The sequence below is a fragment of the Melanerpes formicivorus genome, unplaced genomic scaffold (genome assembly GCF_026170545.1).
Source record: "Melanerpes formicivorus ecotype bairdi unplaced genomic scaffold, bMelFor1.0.p_v2 SCAF_2, whole genome shotgun sequence".
NCBI lineage: Eukaryota > Metazoa > Chordata > Aves > Piciformes > Picidae > Melanerpes > Melanerpes formicivorus.
In genome coordinates this window covers 17,772,562-17,790,438 of record NW_027142354.1, presented here as the reverse complement: position 1 = coordinate 17,790,438, position 17,877 = coordinate 17,772,562, and the positions used below count along the sequence as shown (strand labels likewise).

General features: G+C 39.1%; 1 protein-coding gene across 1 annotated transcript in view; it reads left to right on the top strand.

The window, feature by feature from the left end:
* The window catches only part of TAB2 (TGF-beta activated kinase 1 (MAP3K7) binding protein 2), a 69,752-nt gene extending 53,749 nt beyond the window's left edge, over positions 1-16,003 (top strand). The window contains exons 3-7 of the mRNA XM_068152234.1: positions 2,623-4,135; positions 9,442-9,602; positions 10,235-10,328; positions 11,634-11,714; positions 13,975-16,003. Of these exons, the coding sequence (XP_068008335.1) occupies positions 2,623-4,135; positions 9,442-9,602; positions 10,235-10,328; positions 11,634-11,714; positions 13,975-14,120 (1,995 nt within the window). The 3' untranslated portion in view covers positions 14,121-16,003. The remainder of the gene's footprint in view (positions 1-2,622; positions 4,136-9,441; positions 9,603-10,234; positions 10,329-11,633; positions 11,715-13,974) is intronic.
* Positions 16,004-17,877: the final 1,874 nt, after the last annotated feature.

The window sequence follows — 17,877 nt, the reverse complement described above, 5'->3', positions numbered from 1 at the left end:
AACACTTTCAGCTTCTCTTTTGAAGGATGTTCTATAGCATTATATGTTTATAATGAACAACTTAAACAGAATATGAATGTCTTGAGGTGAATAGCCCACTGTTGGAATGTCTAAACAATTTCTAGTGTACTAAAAAGAGAGGACCATGACACATCCAATACGATGAAATTTAAATCTGTAATCTAGGGAGTAAAAGGTTTTATTGCTTTGTTGGGCTGACAGCACTGAGCTCTCCTGGGAAATTTAACATCCCTCCATTCTTCCCAGCAAGCCTCCTGCATTCAGCTCTCCTCATTTAAAGGAGTCACTGCAGCATCCCCAGTCTGGACATCATCCTCCTGTTGTTCTTTTTTGTCTGAAGCATTCCTATACCTGCTCCTTGAGCCTTCTTGCTTGCCTCTTCTTGCTTCCTCATTTCCCTCCAACATTCTTATCTCTTCTCTTTTTTTTTGTTTTTCCTTCCTTTTTTTTTCTTTTTTCCTTCTCTTTCAGGGTGCCAACGTTTTAAACTCACTTGGGACATGGGCAGAGCTAAGATGAGGGGTATTGTTTTGCTGGAATATGCTCAGTTCTGCCATCAACCGGTTCTGTGATCTATAAAGAGCTAGAAGCGGTTGAAACTGCCAGCCAGAAGATGCCAGGGATTCCATATGCCCCCATTTCCTCTTTGAGTTCTACAATTTGGTCATTGACATTTCTGAAATTTGGGTATTGATTTGGTGCAGTCTTAAAAAACTCCACCAAGCCCACAACAAACAAAACAAAAGTCCAAGAGAAATGCATTCTTGCTGAATTGAAGGGCCTTGCAAGCTTGCCCTGTTCCTTTTTGGTTTGGGATATTTGGCCTTTCTGTTAATAGTTTTAATTCACTCTAGTTCATGCAAAATCTGCCTTTCAGATTTTTCTAGCTTGCTTTTATGTGGTATCCCATCTATTTGCCTTTTTTCTGTCTTCCTTTTCTCATCTGTAACAAATACAAGGCTATTGTTTTGTCTTACCCAGTGTTTTGTCCATGTGTGATTCCTTCATTACTAACACAACTTGATCACTTTGTCTTCTGGCTCTTACTCCAAACTAGAGCTGATATGTATACCATCAATTTGACCCATTTTCTTATCTCTCAAGATTTTTCTGCAACAACCCTCATATAGAGATATTTACTCAGGTAGTCTTTAGGGAATCCTGTTATTTTTGGAAGGTTTTGTGGCTGGGTTTTATTCTGGGATCTTATTGTTAAAAACGCAGAACTTCATCTGGCCCATATGAACATGAAATTTTAGTTTTGTGAGTGGAATTCAGCCAAGTCTCACTCTCCTGTTGTTGTCTCTCCTATTATCTCTTTGGTTTTTTCGGTGGTTGGTTGTTTTTTGGGGAGGCTTTGGTGTTTTTTATCTGCATGGTACATTCAGTCTTGCTGTCCCTTTAACACTCTCTGACCTTGTTTGATTGAAGGATGAGAACTACTATCTGCTAGTTTAACAAAAGTAGCTTGATACAAAGCATGTAGCATGGATCAGCTTATCTTGCTTTCCTGCTTGCATTATTCTTTAACTAATTGGTGTTACTTCTTGGCACACACAGTTCTTGATCGTACACATACTTATTAGTTACTGTGTGATAGATGAGTTTTAGTAGCATCTGGACCTTCAATGCTCCTCATTTTCTTTTTTTTTCCAGAGGGGCAGGAGGGTGTGGGTGCTTTGTAAGAGAAGTGATATGGACAGAGCAAAGTATTAAGAAACTAAGTCACTAATTCATGTTCATTCTTTTCTAAAACTCCTTACACCAGGAACTAAATTGGGAACATCAGAGTACAATAACTAAACTTGTAGAAAAAGAAGAGGGATTAGCAGTTTGTTTCCAAAATGTTCTTAAAATCAGCTAGGTTTTGTTTTTTCTTCTAAGTCATCCTGTTTTATAAAGTAACTTTGCGCAGATAGGAGTATTTCAAAGCTTTGTGAGCAGCCGTTTAAAATGAAAATACAAATCTCTTCTGGGTTTTCCATTAATAGTTTCATCTTGCAAAAGAGTCATTTGTATAAACTGAATTTTTACATTTCTTCTGAAGTCATGTGCAACTCTTGTCAGCTGGCATGTTTATTCTCTATGTAAGATTCACTTGCCATTTTCAGCAGGAGGTAATGCGTGATGAGTGTTGAAGTGCTTGGGCAAACGTGAAATAAATGTGTGTTGATTTTTGTTTTTAAATTATTAACCAGTGATATGCAGGTGCTGTGAATTCATTATTTCTGTCACTTTCCCCTCAAACCACAGACTTGGTCATTGCTGAAGATGGTTCTTAAATTGTGAATTAATAGCAAAAATAGTCACCCATTGTGTATTATACTGTATGGTGTTACCTGGTCAAGGTCCCAAGATCTCCCTATCATTGCTTCAGAAGCAATGCAGACCCCCCTGCTCTTGGTGCCAGTGACTGAGTTGCAGTTCTCAAAATAGTAAGCTTCACACACACACCCCTTGTGCATGTGTAGCTATCTCAGCTACCTAATGCTTTTGTTTTGATGCTGCATTGTTAATTTTTCAATGATAATTAGATGCATCTATATCTTAACTGTGGTGGTATTGTATCAGTAATGTTACATTTTCATCTGTCTTTTATAGAATAACAATAATTTGGATGCCTGTTGTGCGGTTCTCTCTCAGGAGAGCACAAAGTATCTCTACGGTGAAGGAGACCTAAGTTTTTCGGATGATTCTGGGATTCCTGGACTACGAAATCACATGACATCTCTTAATTTGGATTTGCAGTCGCAGAATGTGTATCACCATGGAAGAGATGGAAGTAGAATGAATGGAAGTAGGACTCTAGCTCACAGCGTTAGTGATGGACACCTTCAAACCAGTCAGTCCAACAATGAACTGTTTCAACAGGAGCCACAGACAGCACCTGCACAGGTTCCGCAAGGATTTAATGTCTTTGGGATGGCTAATGCAGTTAGTACTTCTAATCCAGGGCAGCATCTTGGATTTCACCTAGGCAGCAAAGGAGTATCTAACTTGTCTCAACAAACACCCAGATTCAACCCCATTATGGTAACTTTAGCCCCAAATATTCAGCCTGGTCGCAATACCCCTACATCTTTGCACATACATGGTGTACCTCCTCCTGTACTTAACAGTCCACAGGGAAATTCTATCTATATTAGACCTTACATCACAACTCCTAGTGGTCCTGCTCGACAGACGCAGCAGCAGCCAGGCTGGGCATCTCAGTTTAATCCCGTGCATCCTCAGCAAGTCTACCAGCCATCGCAGCCAAGTCCCTGGACTACTCTTCCAGCATCCAGTACTACGCCACATACCTCATCACAACACACAACACAGTCAAATCAGCAAGGCCACCAGACTTCTCATGTCTATATGCCTATCAGTTCTCCTACTACTCCACAAGCACCTATGATTCATTCATCTGGTAGCTCACAATCCTCTGCTCATAGCCAATACAACATTCAGAATATATCCACAGGACCTCGCAAAAACCAAATTGAAATCAAACTTGAACCACCACAAAGAAACAGTTCTTCTAAGTTGCGTTCATCTGGCCCTCGCACCTCCACTACTCCCTCTTCCCTCAACAGCCAGACATTAAGTAGAAGTCAACCCACTGTTTACATATCGGCCAGTCCTCCAAATACTGATGAAGTGATCACACGTGGTCAGCCCAAGGTCTACATTTCAGCAAATGCCACATCAGGAGATGACCAAGTTGTGCGGAACCAGCCCACGCTTTTCATATCGACAAATCCTGGAGTATCTGCCACTTCTAGGAATATGTCCGGTCAAGTAAGCATGGGTCCTGCATTTATTCATCACCATCCACCCAAGAGTCGAGCAGTGGGCAACAGCACCACTGCAACCTCTCCTCGAGTGGTGGTTACGCAGCCTAACACAAAATATACTTTTAAAATTACAGTTTCTCCAAATAAGCCCCCTGCAGTTTCCCCAGGGGTAGTATCCCCAACATTTGAACCTACAAACCTCCTAAACCTTCCTGATCACTATGTTGAACCAGAGGGTATCCAGCATCTTACTGACCCTGTTTTAGCACATGTGGATAGGATCAGTGATGCACGGAAATTGAGTATGGGATCTGATGATGCTGCCTACACGCAAGGTAATATTCTTAATATAAGTAGTAGAGATTTCAGCCAGGTTGTCAATTCACTTTTACATTACAGAACAGGAAACAATTGATAACCTTTGTGATGGTAATACAGTGTCCTCAACTTCATTCATGAGAATTTCCTAAATAAATCAAAAAGCTTTATAAGGAAATCATAGATTTCTTTTTATGGTGAAAACATTTAATGGAATACTCGGAGATAATTTTTCTGTTTGTCTTAAGTAGATATGTTACCTGTTTCATGTTTTTTTCATGTTTCATGTGTTACTCTGAAAAAAAAACATACAAGCTTGTTCAGTTTGTCCTCTAACAATTTGAAGTTGCAAGTCTACTGGCAGGTTTCTGAATCAGTTTACATACTGTTTTCATTGAATAATGTTCCTTTTTTTCCTTTTGTTTTTTGCAAAATTTTAAGAAGGAAGAAAAGCAGACTTCAAAAACAATCAGTGGGATGAGATGCTGCCCTCTGTGTTTCCTAATCTGTGCCTGACAAAAATAATGCTTTAAGTATTGATATTTACTTATGTTGTAAAATCTGAGAAGGAACACCCCGCACCAAAGAAAGCTATTTTAGTATCGGTTGTAATGGGAGGGTAAAATGTAATATACGTGCTACAGCAACCCAACCTGTTAACCTTTTTCTTCTGTTCTCTTGGGTTTGTATGCCTTTTTTACCAGCTCAGTGGTTTCTTAACTCTCCCGTGGGCTTTTTGTATGAAGATGCTGAATGAGTCTTAGGATATTTAAGCAGTATTCAGGATAGGTTGTCAAGACAATCTCTCTTTGATCTTATTGTTCCTCTTTGGACTTAGCAAATAGTTGAGCATTTAAAAACTGGCTGCTTCTGTGACTAGGACTTCAGGACTTGAAGCCTGGTCTGTGTCTGGAGTACTATAGTAATGAAGTATATAAAAAAAGTGATTGTAGCTTGTGCACTGTTTCAGCTTTTACCCTAACTCAAGTGTGTAAAGGCTAGGTGTCAAAGCCAAAAAAACTAATCATCTTAGACTGTCTTCTGCAATCAGCAAATAATAAAGAACTTCAGAAAGTGATTCAGCTGTAGGTGAGCAAAACAAATTGCCCTCCAGAAGTGGTATTCCCTTTCCTTACTCTGAAGGGAGACTTGGCTGGCCATTTTAGTCCTAGAAGGCTAGACACCCAAAAATTAAGTGATCAAAATCTTGTCTGTAAATTCTAGATTCTCTTCTAGATGATTAAATTGCTTCTCAAGCACCCTGCACTTTGTACTGGTATCAGCAGCTAGTTTTGTCAAGTTGAGGCAAGCTTCCATTCCTGCTATTCAGCCTGGAGCTCAAAAGTGTGGACTGGCTGTGAATCTCTGAACAGAATAGAATAGAATTAACCAGGTTGGAAAAGACCTTTAAGATCATCAAGTCCAACCTCTCACTCAGCACCATCTAATCAATTAAACCATGACACCATGCCTCATCCAGTATCCTCTTAAACACCTCCAGTGATGGTGACTCCACCACCTCCCTGGGCAGCCCATTCCAATGGCCAGTCACTCTTTCTCTGTTGTTCCTGAAGCCAAGACATAGATGCAGGTTTTAGACACGGTGTAGGTACATAATGTGGGTTGATGCAGCTTTAGGGACCCTAGGGTCCTTAGGATGTAGAATATGCTTTTGTATCCTTTACTAGTTCATGCAAAACACACTCGTCCTTCTGGAGTTCTTCACATACAGAAGCGTTTGGGATTCCTGGCATGTGTTGCTCTATTGCTCCTGCAAAAAGTGCAGCATTTAAACATTGTTTGTTAAATAAGTATGTATGATCTTTATATCTGGAAGTCCTAATTGTTGCTTCTGAACTTGAATCTTAGTGTGGAATGGGGAAAAACAACACACTTCTAAACCATATTTGAGTTACTCAATGCTTTCAGTTGGGAGGGGAGGCTGTTCTAAGCTGCTTATAAATTACCCAGTCTGTGCAGAAAAGCTTTCCATGCTAAGGTAAGCCAGGACAGATGAGTAGTTTCTCTGGCCATGATTAGAGAAAAATGTGTTTTAATCAGCTTTTTCCATTTCTGCCCAGAATGCTCCTCATCTTGGCAGGGAGACCTGAAACTGGCTTGGGGTAGAAGGAATGTGGAAGGTGGAGTTGCTTTGGTGTCAAAGGAGATTTCCTTTACTTTGTTACAGTTGAAATACATTCATATGCGTAGTCTAACCCATGAGAATAGATGGTGTGTTGGACCTATTTGCAAATGCTGCTGCCTGCCACCTGAGAAGACTGGCTCCAGTTACAGCGCGTGTAGGCGCTCCAGTCTTTTCCCATGATTAGATTTCTATTTTTCCTTCCAAGTAAGTTGCAGTGGGTAGTAGTAGACTCCCACAGATCTGTCGTGTTTGCTGCCAGAACTGGAGGTTATATGATGTGAAACCGAGTAGGGTACCACTCAGATGAAAGTCAGTGCAGTTACTCAGGAATGTTAGATTTTTATCTCCATCACTGACTTTGTAATGCTAAAATGATGCTCCCTAATTGATATTTGGAGTTTTCTGTGATTCCAGTGTGAGATACTCTGGGATCCCTTGTGGAAATAGTGAGAACCCTCATCTACTGATGAAGTCACTAAGAATTACTAGTACTGTGAGGAGAAAAGTAACACTAGGTGCATGCCCAAGTGAACAGGCAAAAGAGGTTGCGTGCAAGAGTATCAGTTTCTATTACTTAAGTGATTTCAGTTTATAATTTGTTTTATTAATAGGAAATAATTACTTGAGCTTTAAATACATCATTTACTTTATACTGAAGTGTGTTATGGGTGAAAACCAGTGAAGTCCTATTAGAAACTGAAAATTCTGTACTCAAACGTTTTTGTTATGTATACTCACTATGCATGCAGTCATGTTGCAATAGTGAGGCTGAACTATTTAACAGTTGCTCATTCTGTATATAAGTTTCCATCTGTATAATGGGCAGGCATCCTATGAAGACAATGCATGATTTTATATGGTACTAGAGACTTAAGTTCCTTAGTTCAGTACTTCTAGAGTTTTGACTGACTATCATACTGTTTTCTTTAGTTTGGGGGGAGGGGAATGGTATACCCAATTAAGAGTTAATCATTGGTGCCAACTGTAGATATGTATGTGGATGTACATTCATTTAGCAATTCTTACCCTGTGTTTTTAATACACATGTTAATTGATAAGCTAATTTAGTATCTTGACATTTTGCACAGTTCTTGCTTCAATTATATTTGGCTCTGTGTATCAGGCCCCAGTCAAGTGACCCCCTTTTTAAAAACTCAAAAGTGTAAGGGACAACAGCAAAAAAAATAAATCAATGCAAACTGTTAAAACTGCATATTAAATGCATTTGAAATTATTGACTTTTGTGCAGCTTCAAGGTGCACAAACATAAGAGCATTTCACAAACCTACTACCATGGAGTAGTTGCATTGCTGCTATTCCCCTTTCCTCTGTATTTCACACACTTCAAGTGGATGTCTGTGGCTTTCTGCCTTATACTCCAAGTTAGTCTTTGAAGAGTAAAACTGGGTCTGCCTGTGTTGCCTGCATAGGAGGAATTCTTTTCCTGCAGGAAGCACAGGAATATCAGAAAGACCATTAAATACCTTCTTATGGACAGTGTAAACTAGATCTAGTAGCGTTAGAATCAGAGATGCTTTGTTATCAGTTGCTCTGATCAACACTAGAGGGAGATGAATGCTTAAATTGCCAGTTTCCATTAATAAATAATGCAGTGGGACGTGAGGAGGCTTTTGTCTCTGCCAACCCATTTTTTCTGCAGCTGCCACATTGATGTTTAAGCAAAATTACCAAATTACATGTGAAATCTGTCACTTAAACCAATGTCTTGCCAGTCCTTTATCCTAGTTATTTTTAATAGTAGTTCAGCATAGTAATATGAAGTGAGTCTCCTTTAATTGTAATTGTGATTTTGTAATGTTTGAAATCAGTCGGGATTTGAAGTTATATAATGATAATCATAAAGTGACTAGGAAAATAAATGACTTGTGTCTGGTAAATGATGTGAAAATGAAGAGCATGTAATAGTGCTGTGGGCATTCATCAGTGTCTTCCACTCCTTGTATGGTTCTGTAATGATAGCTTAATATCTAAACCACAGAAGTAGGAGAACATTTAAATGAGAAGTTTGAGTTATTTCCCATTACAAAAGTAGCTTTTAAAAAGAGAGAGGGCAGGGCAAAGTCTTCTAGAAATGCAGTCTTGCTCATAGTCTTACTCTTGAGTATATGCCATACTATGTGTCCTGGAGATGCTCTTCACTTACCATACTGCCTGCTCACTAGCATCCTCCATCCATAGTTTGACAGGTCTGAAGAGCTCAGAATCTGACCAGTAAAGCACACTGTTGCTGCACTGGGCTTCAATGACTTGTCTCATTGGTGATACCAAGGCAGTGAAGAGGCTATCATATATATATATACACACACATTTATTTATAGTATATAAACTGGTGTTTGCCAGCGGTGTTGCTTGTAATATTTTCTGTATTGGCTTCATCTGAATTTACAGAAGTTTACAGAATCAATCAGGTTGGAAGAGACCTCCAAGATCATCAAGTCCAACCTATCACCCAACCTTGTCTAATCAACTAGACCATGGCACTGAGTGCCTCATCCAGTCTCTTCTTACATACCTCCAGGGAAATCAACCCCACGACCTCCCTGGACAGCCCATTCTAATGGCCAATCTCTCTTTCTGGGAAGAACTTCTTTCTAAGACCAAGTCTAAATTTTCCCCTGCACAGCTTGAGACTCTGTCCTCTTGTGTCCTCTGGTGTTGTCTTCTATGACAAGAACACCGGATTATATTCCAATCCAAGCAGCAATAGAAGTAAAAGTTGTGATGTCTGTCTAGCATATATAGTGCTCTGTATTGCAGCCACAAAGATGAAATCATCTTTGTACTACCTGTTCTACAGTGGTTGGGCTGAATACAATGCAAGGGAACACTTGCTGTTGGTTTCTGGTAGTAGTTCCTGTAGATTGGTTGGGTTCTTGAAAAACGTAGTTGCAAATTACACCTAAATTTTGCATGGTTATCTGTTGCATTGTATGACTTTTTCATTGTGTTTTGTTGCTGTCTGTAATTAATTTGTGCTGGTTTCAAAAAACTGCCACTTTCCTGGTTTGTGGCAGGAATCTTCTTGAGAATGGAAAAGCGATCTGTCGCAGTGTTTTCATCTGTATTACCAAAAAAATATACAAACTTTCATCTTTATCTGCTGTTGCCATGCGAAGGATAATAAGAATAGGTAAAATGGGACTTTATATATTGCAGCTTTACTGGTACACCAGAAGGCCAGGATGGAGCGACTTCAGCGAGAACTTGAGATTCAAAAGAAAAAGTTGGATAAACTAAAATCAGAGGTCAATGAAATGGAGAATAATCTAACACGAAGGCGCCTGAAAAGGTCGAATTCTGTTTCCCAAATTCCATCAGTAAGTTGAAACTTCTAGGTTATAAATCTCAATCACAATTGTGGTCTTTCACAATGAATTCGAGGAACAGTTGCTTATGTATTGACAATATACTAGTGACAGGCAGTAGAGCTCCAATTAAACTGGTAAACAATGTAGTTTAGAGTAAAAACCAAATACGCACTATTTAACCATCACCTTTCGGTTCACTAATTGCTTTGTGAAGTGTTGCTGTTAAGGGCAGTTGCAAAAGGTTTGACCTGGTATTCCTTCCAGATGATTAAAGGCATGATAACCTACTTTCCAGACTACAACTTATACCACTTCCCACGCAAAGCGTTTTTCAATCTCCATCCATGATTAAAAACCGGAGTAACATGCCAGTTTTCAGTGCCAGATCAGTCATTAATCTGGTGCACCATTGGCTGTGTCCTGGCTACAATCCAGAGTTGTTTAGTCAGATCTGAAGTCTAAGGAGAGAGGGAAGAATTCAGTAGGGCTAATCCTTTTGTAAAATTATGCTTGGATTAAAAGAAAGGGGAAATTATTTTATCTTCACATCTGAAATAATTAAATGCTGTCTACCTATGTGTGAATGGCAACTGATAATAAAATGGTAAAATTTAGTCTAACAGGCAGATTTATTTTTTCAGCTGGAAGAAATGCAGCAGTTAAGAAGTTCTAACAGACAGCTGCAGATAGACATAGATTGCCTAACCAAAGAGATTGATCTTTTTCAAGCAAGAGGTACAGTATGTCTTAGTACATCAACCACTGTAAATGTTGATTATTTGTATATTTTTCCCACTGCATGTATCAAAAGCATCTGTGTTATAAATTATGGGTATACACACAATTTGCAGAGTCATCCCATTAGTTTAGGTGAAACCATGGAAGCAATTGTCCTCTAAGCCTGTTGGTTTGGCTTTTCCTAATCCCACAGTTATTCCTGTCTCATACTTGGCTCAGAAAAGAGAAAGTTGTGATGCCATTTATTTAATAAATACTGGGGGGGGGGAATTTGGTTGAGTATCAAAGAAGGAAGAAAATCATTTTTCTGAATGGTATAGCCATACCTAGGTGTCCATCTCTTTGTCTTCCACTTCTGTCTTTTACTCAGCCTCTCAAGTTAGCAGTTGTAATTTCAAATGTGTTCTCCTTTTTCCACTTTCCTTGTCTGCAGAGACACAGCCTTTGGTTATGAGGGTGAAAGTATGAGACAGCTGAGCCAGTTCAAGAGCTGCCAACAAGAGGTCCATTTCTTTTCCTGCTTCCCTGTCCTTGCGACTTAACTGTGCTCTGGCTCTCTATTAGCTTTTTAGACCCTTGCAGAGATGATCTTGCTCACTAGCCAAGCAAAAGATGTTGCATTCCTGGAAAAGCTTGCTGCAGCTGATGTGAGGGAGAGGCATGGGAAGGGAGAACTGAAGTAGTGAGGGGGAAGGGAGTAATGCTTTCCACTTCAAGCAGCAAAGAGCAGTTAGATCAGTCCTGAGCCACGGCAGGTCTCATTCAGGCAAAGTACTTGCACATAAAGAGAAAAGGAGACAAGTGCACCGAATTAAGGCTGCACTAAAACTTTTACCTTGAATATTCAAATTGCATGTGATTTTTCCATCTGTTTATTATAGTAAATTGGGATTAAGAGTTCCTCTAAGTATTAAATCTAAGCCTATGTAATATACCGCACAGTAGATAGCACATTTTTCAATACAGGTACAATAGAAAAAAAATACTCAGGTAAAATTTACTAATAATATGCTGTAGGTATTGAAGAGTGGCAGAAAAAATGTGGGAAGTTTGGTGTGCTGGATTCTGTTTCTGAATTTACTTTGTACACATTTTGGACAGTAGATTTCTTAAAGGATGTTGTTGACATAACTAATATCTCACCTAGGTCTCTATTGACACCTTAATAGACCAGACAATAGTTGAATAATGGTACTGTTTCAGAATTCCTGCAAAAAAACAAAAAAACCTGATATGTTTTCCTGGCCAAGTTGTTTGGGATTTTTAAACTGCTGCACTTTTTTCTTTTTAATTTATTTTTAGGACCACATTTTAATCCCAGCGCTATCCATAATTTTTACGATAATATTGGATTTCTTGGTCCGGTGCCACCAAAACCCAAAGGTACTGTACTGGTACAATATGGATTTAATACTTTATTGCTTTATTGATATTAATACTTTGTTGAGTGGATTTAATACTTTCAATTTGTTAATAAATTAATTTCATTACTGGTTTGTATCTGATAGCCAGTTATTTTCTATGAATGTAGTTTAACTGGTAATTATAAAATAGATTACTTCCAAAGCATGCAAACCTTGCATTTGATTTGTGTTGGCAGTAAATTTTCTTCTGTTTCCTCTCACTTCTTCCCCATTCATATGTTAAGGAAAGAGAAATATATTAAATGGAATGTGTCTGAAGAAGGATAATAATTTGGGAGGCAGTTTAAGTACATGGAAACTTCTGTCTTTAAGTATGAGATACAGTGCTTGGAGTCTGAAACTTGCTTAGATCACTTCATCATTGTCCCTGGTGAAGAGTAGATTTATTTACATGTTACAATAACTCAGGCTTTCTTAATCTTGACTAGACTTGTTGGCTACTGTAAAATTTATATTACAAATTGTGACAACAGTACCTACAAGCTGCTTCTGACTGTTGTTAAATACTGTTTTAGGTAGTTGAAGAGGAAAGGATTACTGCCCAAAAGGGCAATCAGTATTGCTGAATTTATTAGTCAGTCTTGAACATCCTGCTTATCACTGAAGTTTTGCACATTACTTATTTTATTTGTTTTCCTAATCAGATGTCAGACAAAATAGAATGGTTTGCCTCTTGTGTGTTACATAAAGCAGAGAATGAAATTAACTCATGTGTGGTAGTGTCATACTACGACCTAGAGGCAGACCACCAGATGAAACAGATAATACTCTGTTTCTCTGAACTCTTGCTGTTCAGGACATTCTCCAGACAACATACATCTGTATGTGGTTGTTACAGAATCTCATCTTGGGATTTCTGACCATTTCGTATTGCAAAGTTATCGAGATGACTTGGATATATTATTTTTTTGCCCATCATTCTGTTTGTAGCACCTCCAAACTGATACTGTTCTTCATGCTTTATAAGGTGTTTTTTTTGTTGGTTGCTTTGGTTTTTGTCCTTAATTATCCAAGCTGTTAGTGAAAATACCGAGTCAAGGTAAATCCATGCATGGTCCTATTTGACCTATTTTACCAGTGAACCATGAAGAAACTAGCAAGTTCTCATTACAGTAAATAAGAGCTGAACTATCAACAAAGAAAATTAATACAGATTTTTTTGTGACTAGTTAACATTTACATTGATTTGTCTTCTAGGAACTCACAAATACATGCATTCCATAATTTGATACAGCCTATCTTGAAATATCAAGTTAACCCTGGCTGGTTTTCAAGCCTCTGAAGGTCCTTTCATGCTTTTCTCTTTCTCTTTAAGAAGCATGACTATTATATCTTAGTTCTCCATTGTCTTTAATTCCCAGATCATTTTAAATTTCCATTTAACTATAATGTCGACTGTAACTTAAGCCAGATTTATCACTGTTAAGAAAAGAATGAAAAATAATTCTTTTTGCAGCTGTGATTCTAATTCCTGAAGCTGTTGCTGTCATTTTGCAGCAGTTGCAGTTGGCTAGTTGCTAATGACGTGTTTTTTGGTTGAAATGAAAGACTAGAAGACTTCACTGCAATTACCTGATCTGGAAACCCTTAACTCAAGATACCATTCTCTTCTCCTTTCATCTTGTTCATGATCTCTTCATCTTTTCTCTTTATAATAGCTGAAGGTTGTTGTCCAACACAACATGCAAAAAGATGCACTTGTATCCTTGGGAGGACTAGTCTATACTATGACAGGGCTAGAATTATTCAGTATTCTTTCATGTGTCTGCTTATCTGTTTTGAGAAAGAATTGCTGGTAGTCATTTTAGGGTCAAAATACTAAACATGTCAGAAGGTTAGAGAGCATTCATTTCTTGCCAGGATGAATTTTAGACTTCGCCATAACCTCAGATGTCTAAACCTTACGTGTATTTGCTGTGCCGATTAATTTCTAAACTTTATCTCCTTTTCATGAAACAACTTTGAACTGAGGCCAAAAGGGAAGAAAGCAGAAGGAAAGGATGGGAAATTTGCTTTTTGTAGTTTCACCTTGTGCCATTTGGCTAACTTACAATCAAGCCGTAGTCAAGGGGGTGGTAGAAAGCTCTGTCACTTGTAATGACTCTGCTGTTCTCAGATGAGCAAGATACAGCTCTCAGTTACTGAAAAACATAATCTCAAAATTCTTTCCATGCTTTTCTTGATTAGTAACTGTTTATCTTATCTCTTTCATGTCACAGATCAGAGGTCCATTGTGAAAGCACCAAAGACTGTTCCGGACACAGATGAAGATGAGGGAGCTCAGTGGAGTTGTACTGCCTGTACTTTCTTAAATCATCCAGCCTTAAATCGCTGTGAACAGTGTGAAATGCCCAGGCATTTCTGAGCCAACAGGCCCATTTCCTTTTGTTAAACCATAGCAAATGTACCAGGAACTATCCAGTCATTGAGGGGCAAAAAAGCCTTTATGCTTAGGATTTTGTGATGGTATTTTTCTAATGTTAAATGTCAGCCCACAGAGCTAGTAATACCTCAGTGTTGTGTCACAGGCAGTTGAAATTGATCGGCTGAAAGGTAATCTGCTGAAAGACTCAGTTGCCAGCTGCCTAAACCATGTACAGTATTACCAGTATCCCAGTAACACACACCATGTTCAGTGCTTGGGTGTTGCCCGCCTTCTTCTCTGCCCCAGTGTCACTACTGAATTTTGACAGGGGAAAGGAATAGAGTGCTAGCGTTTTTGTTTTCAGAGCTTTCAGTGAAACACTACATGCACATAGGAGATCTAAAAGGAAAAAGGTTGAACTGTTTGAACTGTTTGCTGCCAGATAGTGCCTTCTATAAAGGGAAGAACTTTACAAATCAGTGGTACTTTTTGCCTTGTCTTCCCTAAAAACATCTCTGTGAAGCCAGAAATCAGTACAATCACTAAAGATGAAAAGGAAAAACTGCATGCGTTGTCTGTACAATACACACAGTGAAATACCCCAAAGCGTTTCCTACTGTACATAGCTCTAGAGCCTGCTTTAAGTGATTTCTTTTCTTCACCTTTATTATTTTCTTGTACTTCTGTATGTATAGAATAATAGTCTTTTTGTTAACTTTCTTTTTTTTTCCCTTTTAAGTGATTAAGCACGATCATGTCCCTTTTTTTAAGCTTTTGTCTGAAAGAAGCAATGCCTTAAAATAAGAGCATTAATAAGAAACTATGCACAAAATAGCTTTCCTCTGTTCATTCTGTACATTGCTCTTGTAAATGCTGATGATCTGTGAAGGCCTGCAGATGCAGCATGGTAAAAATGCAGGAAAAATTGAAAGAGTTATGCATATAGTTCACTCCGTACACTGAGTTTTACGGTGGGTGACACAAAGTAGCATTTTGTCTGGCGTGAGGAAACTTTATACTGAGAAGCTTTCAACCCACCAACAGATCAGCATCCGATTTAAGCTTGCTTCATCTGCTGGGTATCTTGCAGACTCCTGAAGAGAGATTCGTTGGGGAAGTACATACAGTGCCAAAATCAACAGCAGCAGCATCATGCAGCTTTGTTCAAGGACTTTAAATGCTTTCCTGTTTTGGCAGCCGGTTTCTAAACCTGACTTTGTGATGAAGTCTCATATTTATAGGAAACAAGGATAGCAGCATTTAGGACAACTGAAATAAAGGCTGGAAAAGAGAAATCAGACAGACTTGAACACTGAAGCAACCTCAAGCATCTCTTTATTTCGATGATCTATGTTTTTTAAGGAAAATACTCACATGATGTATGTAACCAAGATCGAGGAAACGGAATTCCAGTACGGTATGCATGAAAGATGGCACGCAAAGAATTACGTAGCAGCACTTAGTGTGAGGCTGAAGGGAGTGCTAACAATGTAGCAAGAGACAAAGTTGACTGTCACCCACTGTAAACATTTGCCAGTGGACACGTGTTTTTTATTAGGAGTTTTACAAGTGATCTATGTGAATGCACAGAGGCCTTTGTTTTGAAGGCTTTGCATTTTTTTTAATGTGGGAAGAAAATGCCAATCCCAGGTAATTAGGCAGTAGACCCAAAGCACTTGCATCCAATGCATCTTGTTTATAAAATGAGGCCTTATTTTTTAGCTTCATCTGCAGTTCTATGTGAAGATTGACAAATCAGTTTTTACCTGTTTATTAATAAAACCTAATTTGGATATCTCGAGTTGATGGTTTTGTGATTTAGCTGGGTAAACTGCCTTTGTAACAGATAAGTTATTTATAAAAATTAAAAAAAAATATTCTAAGATTTGGTTTTGTGATTTGTTTGCTTTTTCCAATCTGTGGAGCAGCAGAATACTCAACAGCAGGCATTAACTATATTAAAAGTAGGCTGATTTCTTACCACCAGAGATGTTATTGAAGCCTTTGTTTTGTTGAAGCTTGTCTTTCTTCCCATGTGTTATTCTAGTTAATTCTTACTGAGTGTAAAGAATGTTTTCCACAAAGTGGCACTGACAAGATTGTGACCAGGGAACCATTCACATACTCATAAAGTACTAAGCTACACACAGTACTTTTTCACTTTGTGCTATAAGGGTTTATTTATTTAGAATAAACCAAACCAGGTTGGAAGAGACCTTCAAGATCATCGTGTCCAACCCATCAACCAATCCAACCCACCCAAACAGCTAACCCATGGCACCAAGCACCCCATCAAGTCTCCTCCTGAACACCTCCAATGACGGCGGCTCCACCACCTCCCCGGGCAGCCCATTCCAATGGGCAATCACTCTTTCTGTATAGAACTTCTTCCTAACATCCAACCTGAACCTCCCCTGGCGCAGCCTGAGACTGTGTCCTCTTGTTCTGGTACTGGCTGCCTGGGAGAAGAGACCAACATCTGCCTGTCTACAACATCCCTTCAGGTAGTTGTAGAGAGTGGTAAGGTCACCCCTGAGTCTCCTCCAGGCTAAGCTAAGGTTTATGATCTTAACAATATTTTTATAATTAAAAATGAGTGCCCACTTTGTTCAAGGTAATAGATGCTGTAGTTTGTGTACTGTTAATGGAGGCACAGTTTAAGGGTTAATATGGTTAAACTGTATTTTGGTGCTATGTATATTGTAGTGCTATGAGTTGTGGAGTGTTCCTGGACACATCTTTCCCTCTTTGACCCTGTCAAGGCAGACATTTGCTGTGTGGGCTCGGGCTTTCCTGAGGCATAGTGATGCCATGTAGAACCCCTTGGGGAAGCATCTATAAACAGATGAACTGCAGATCCAGCAAAATACATTCCTTAACACAGGCTGAGCAACTGGAGTGCCTTAACTGACTGTATGTGAGGAGGGCTGTGTATTTGAAAAGCAAATAAACTCCAATCAGCCATGGGGTGGAAAAAACATGTTTGGGGAAATAGGTAAAATGGAATTTTGCTTGTCCTATCAATTGTGTAATTGAGCTGTTCCTCACATTTGGGCTTTTATTTTCTAAAGGGAAAAAAAAAAGTTTACATCCTAGCTACAGCTAGCTCTGCAGAGCCATCAGCACGTCAGTATGAGAGTGTATGAGGCAGGCAGTATTGCAGTGGCTGATCTGGAATAGCGGGACAAGAGAAATGGCATCTCCAGTGTCATCTGTCCCACAGCTCTTCACCTTCAGGGATTTTGTGTTCTTCCTGTATATCAGGTCATCTATATCATTATCTCTTCCTGCAAGTTGATACCAGTATGTTGTTGTGTCACCACTGCATGTTTTTAAAGGGTAGTGTTTTTCCAGGGGAAGTTTAGGCTCGAGGTGAGGAGCAAGTTCTTCACCGAGCGAGTGATTCGTCATTGGAACGGGTTGCCCAGGGAGGTGGTGGAGTCACCATCCCTGGAGGTGTTCAAGAGGAGATTGGACGTGGCACTTGGTGCCATGGTCTAGTCATGAGGTGTGTGGTGACAGGTTGGACTCGATCTTTGAGGTCTCTTCCAACCTTAGCAGTACTGTGATACTGTTTCAAGGGTTTAAATGTTGAAGCATGAAGTAGATGTAACTTTCACTGCTGAGTTGTTTTCTTTTGCTTATCAAAGATGAATAAGAAAACTTGTGCAGTAAGGCTAAGCTTTGTATTGTGAACATGGGTAGTTCACCCACCTGGATGTACTCCTGTGCAACTTGATTTAGGCAAACCTACTTT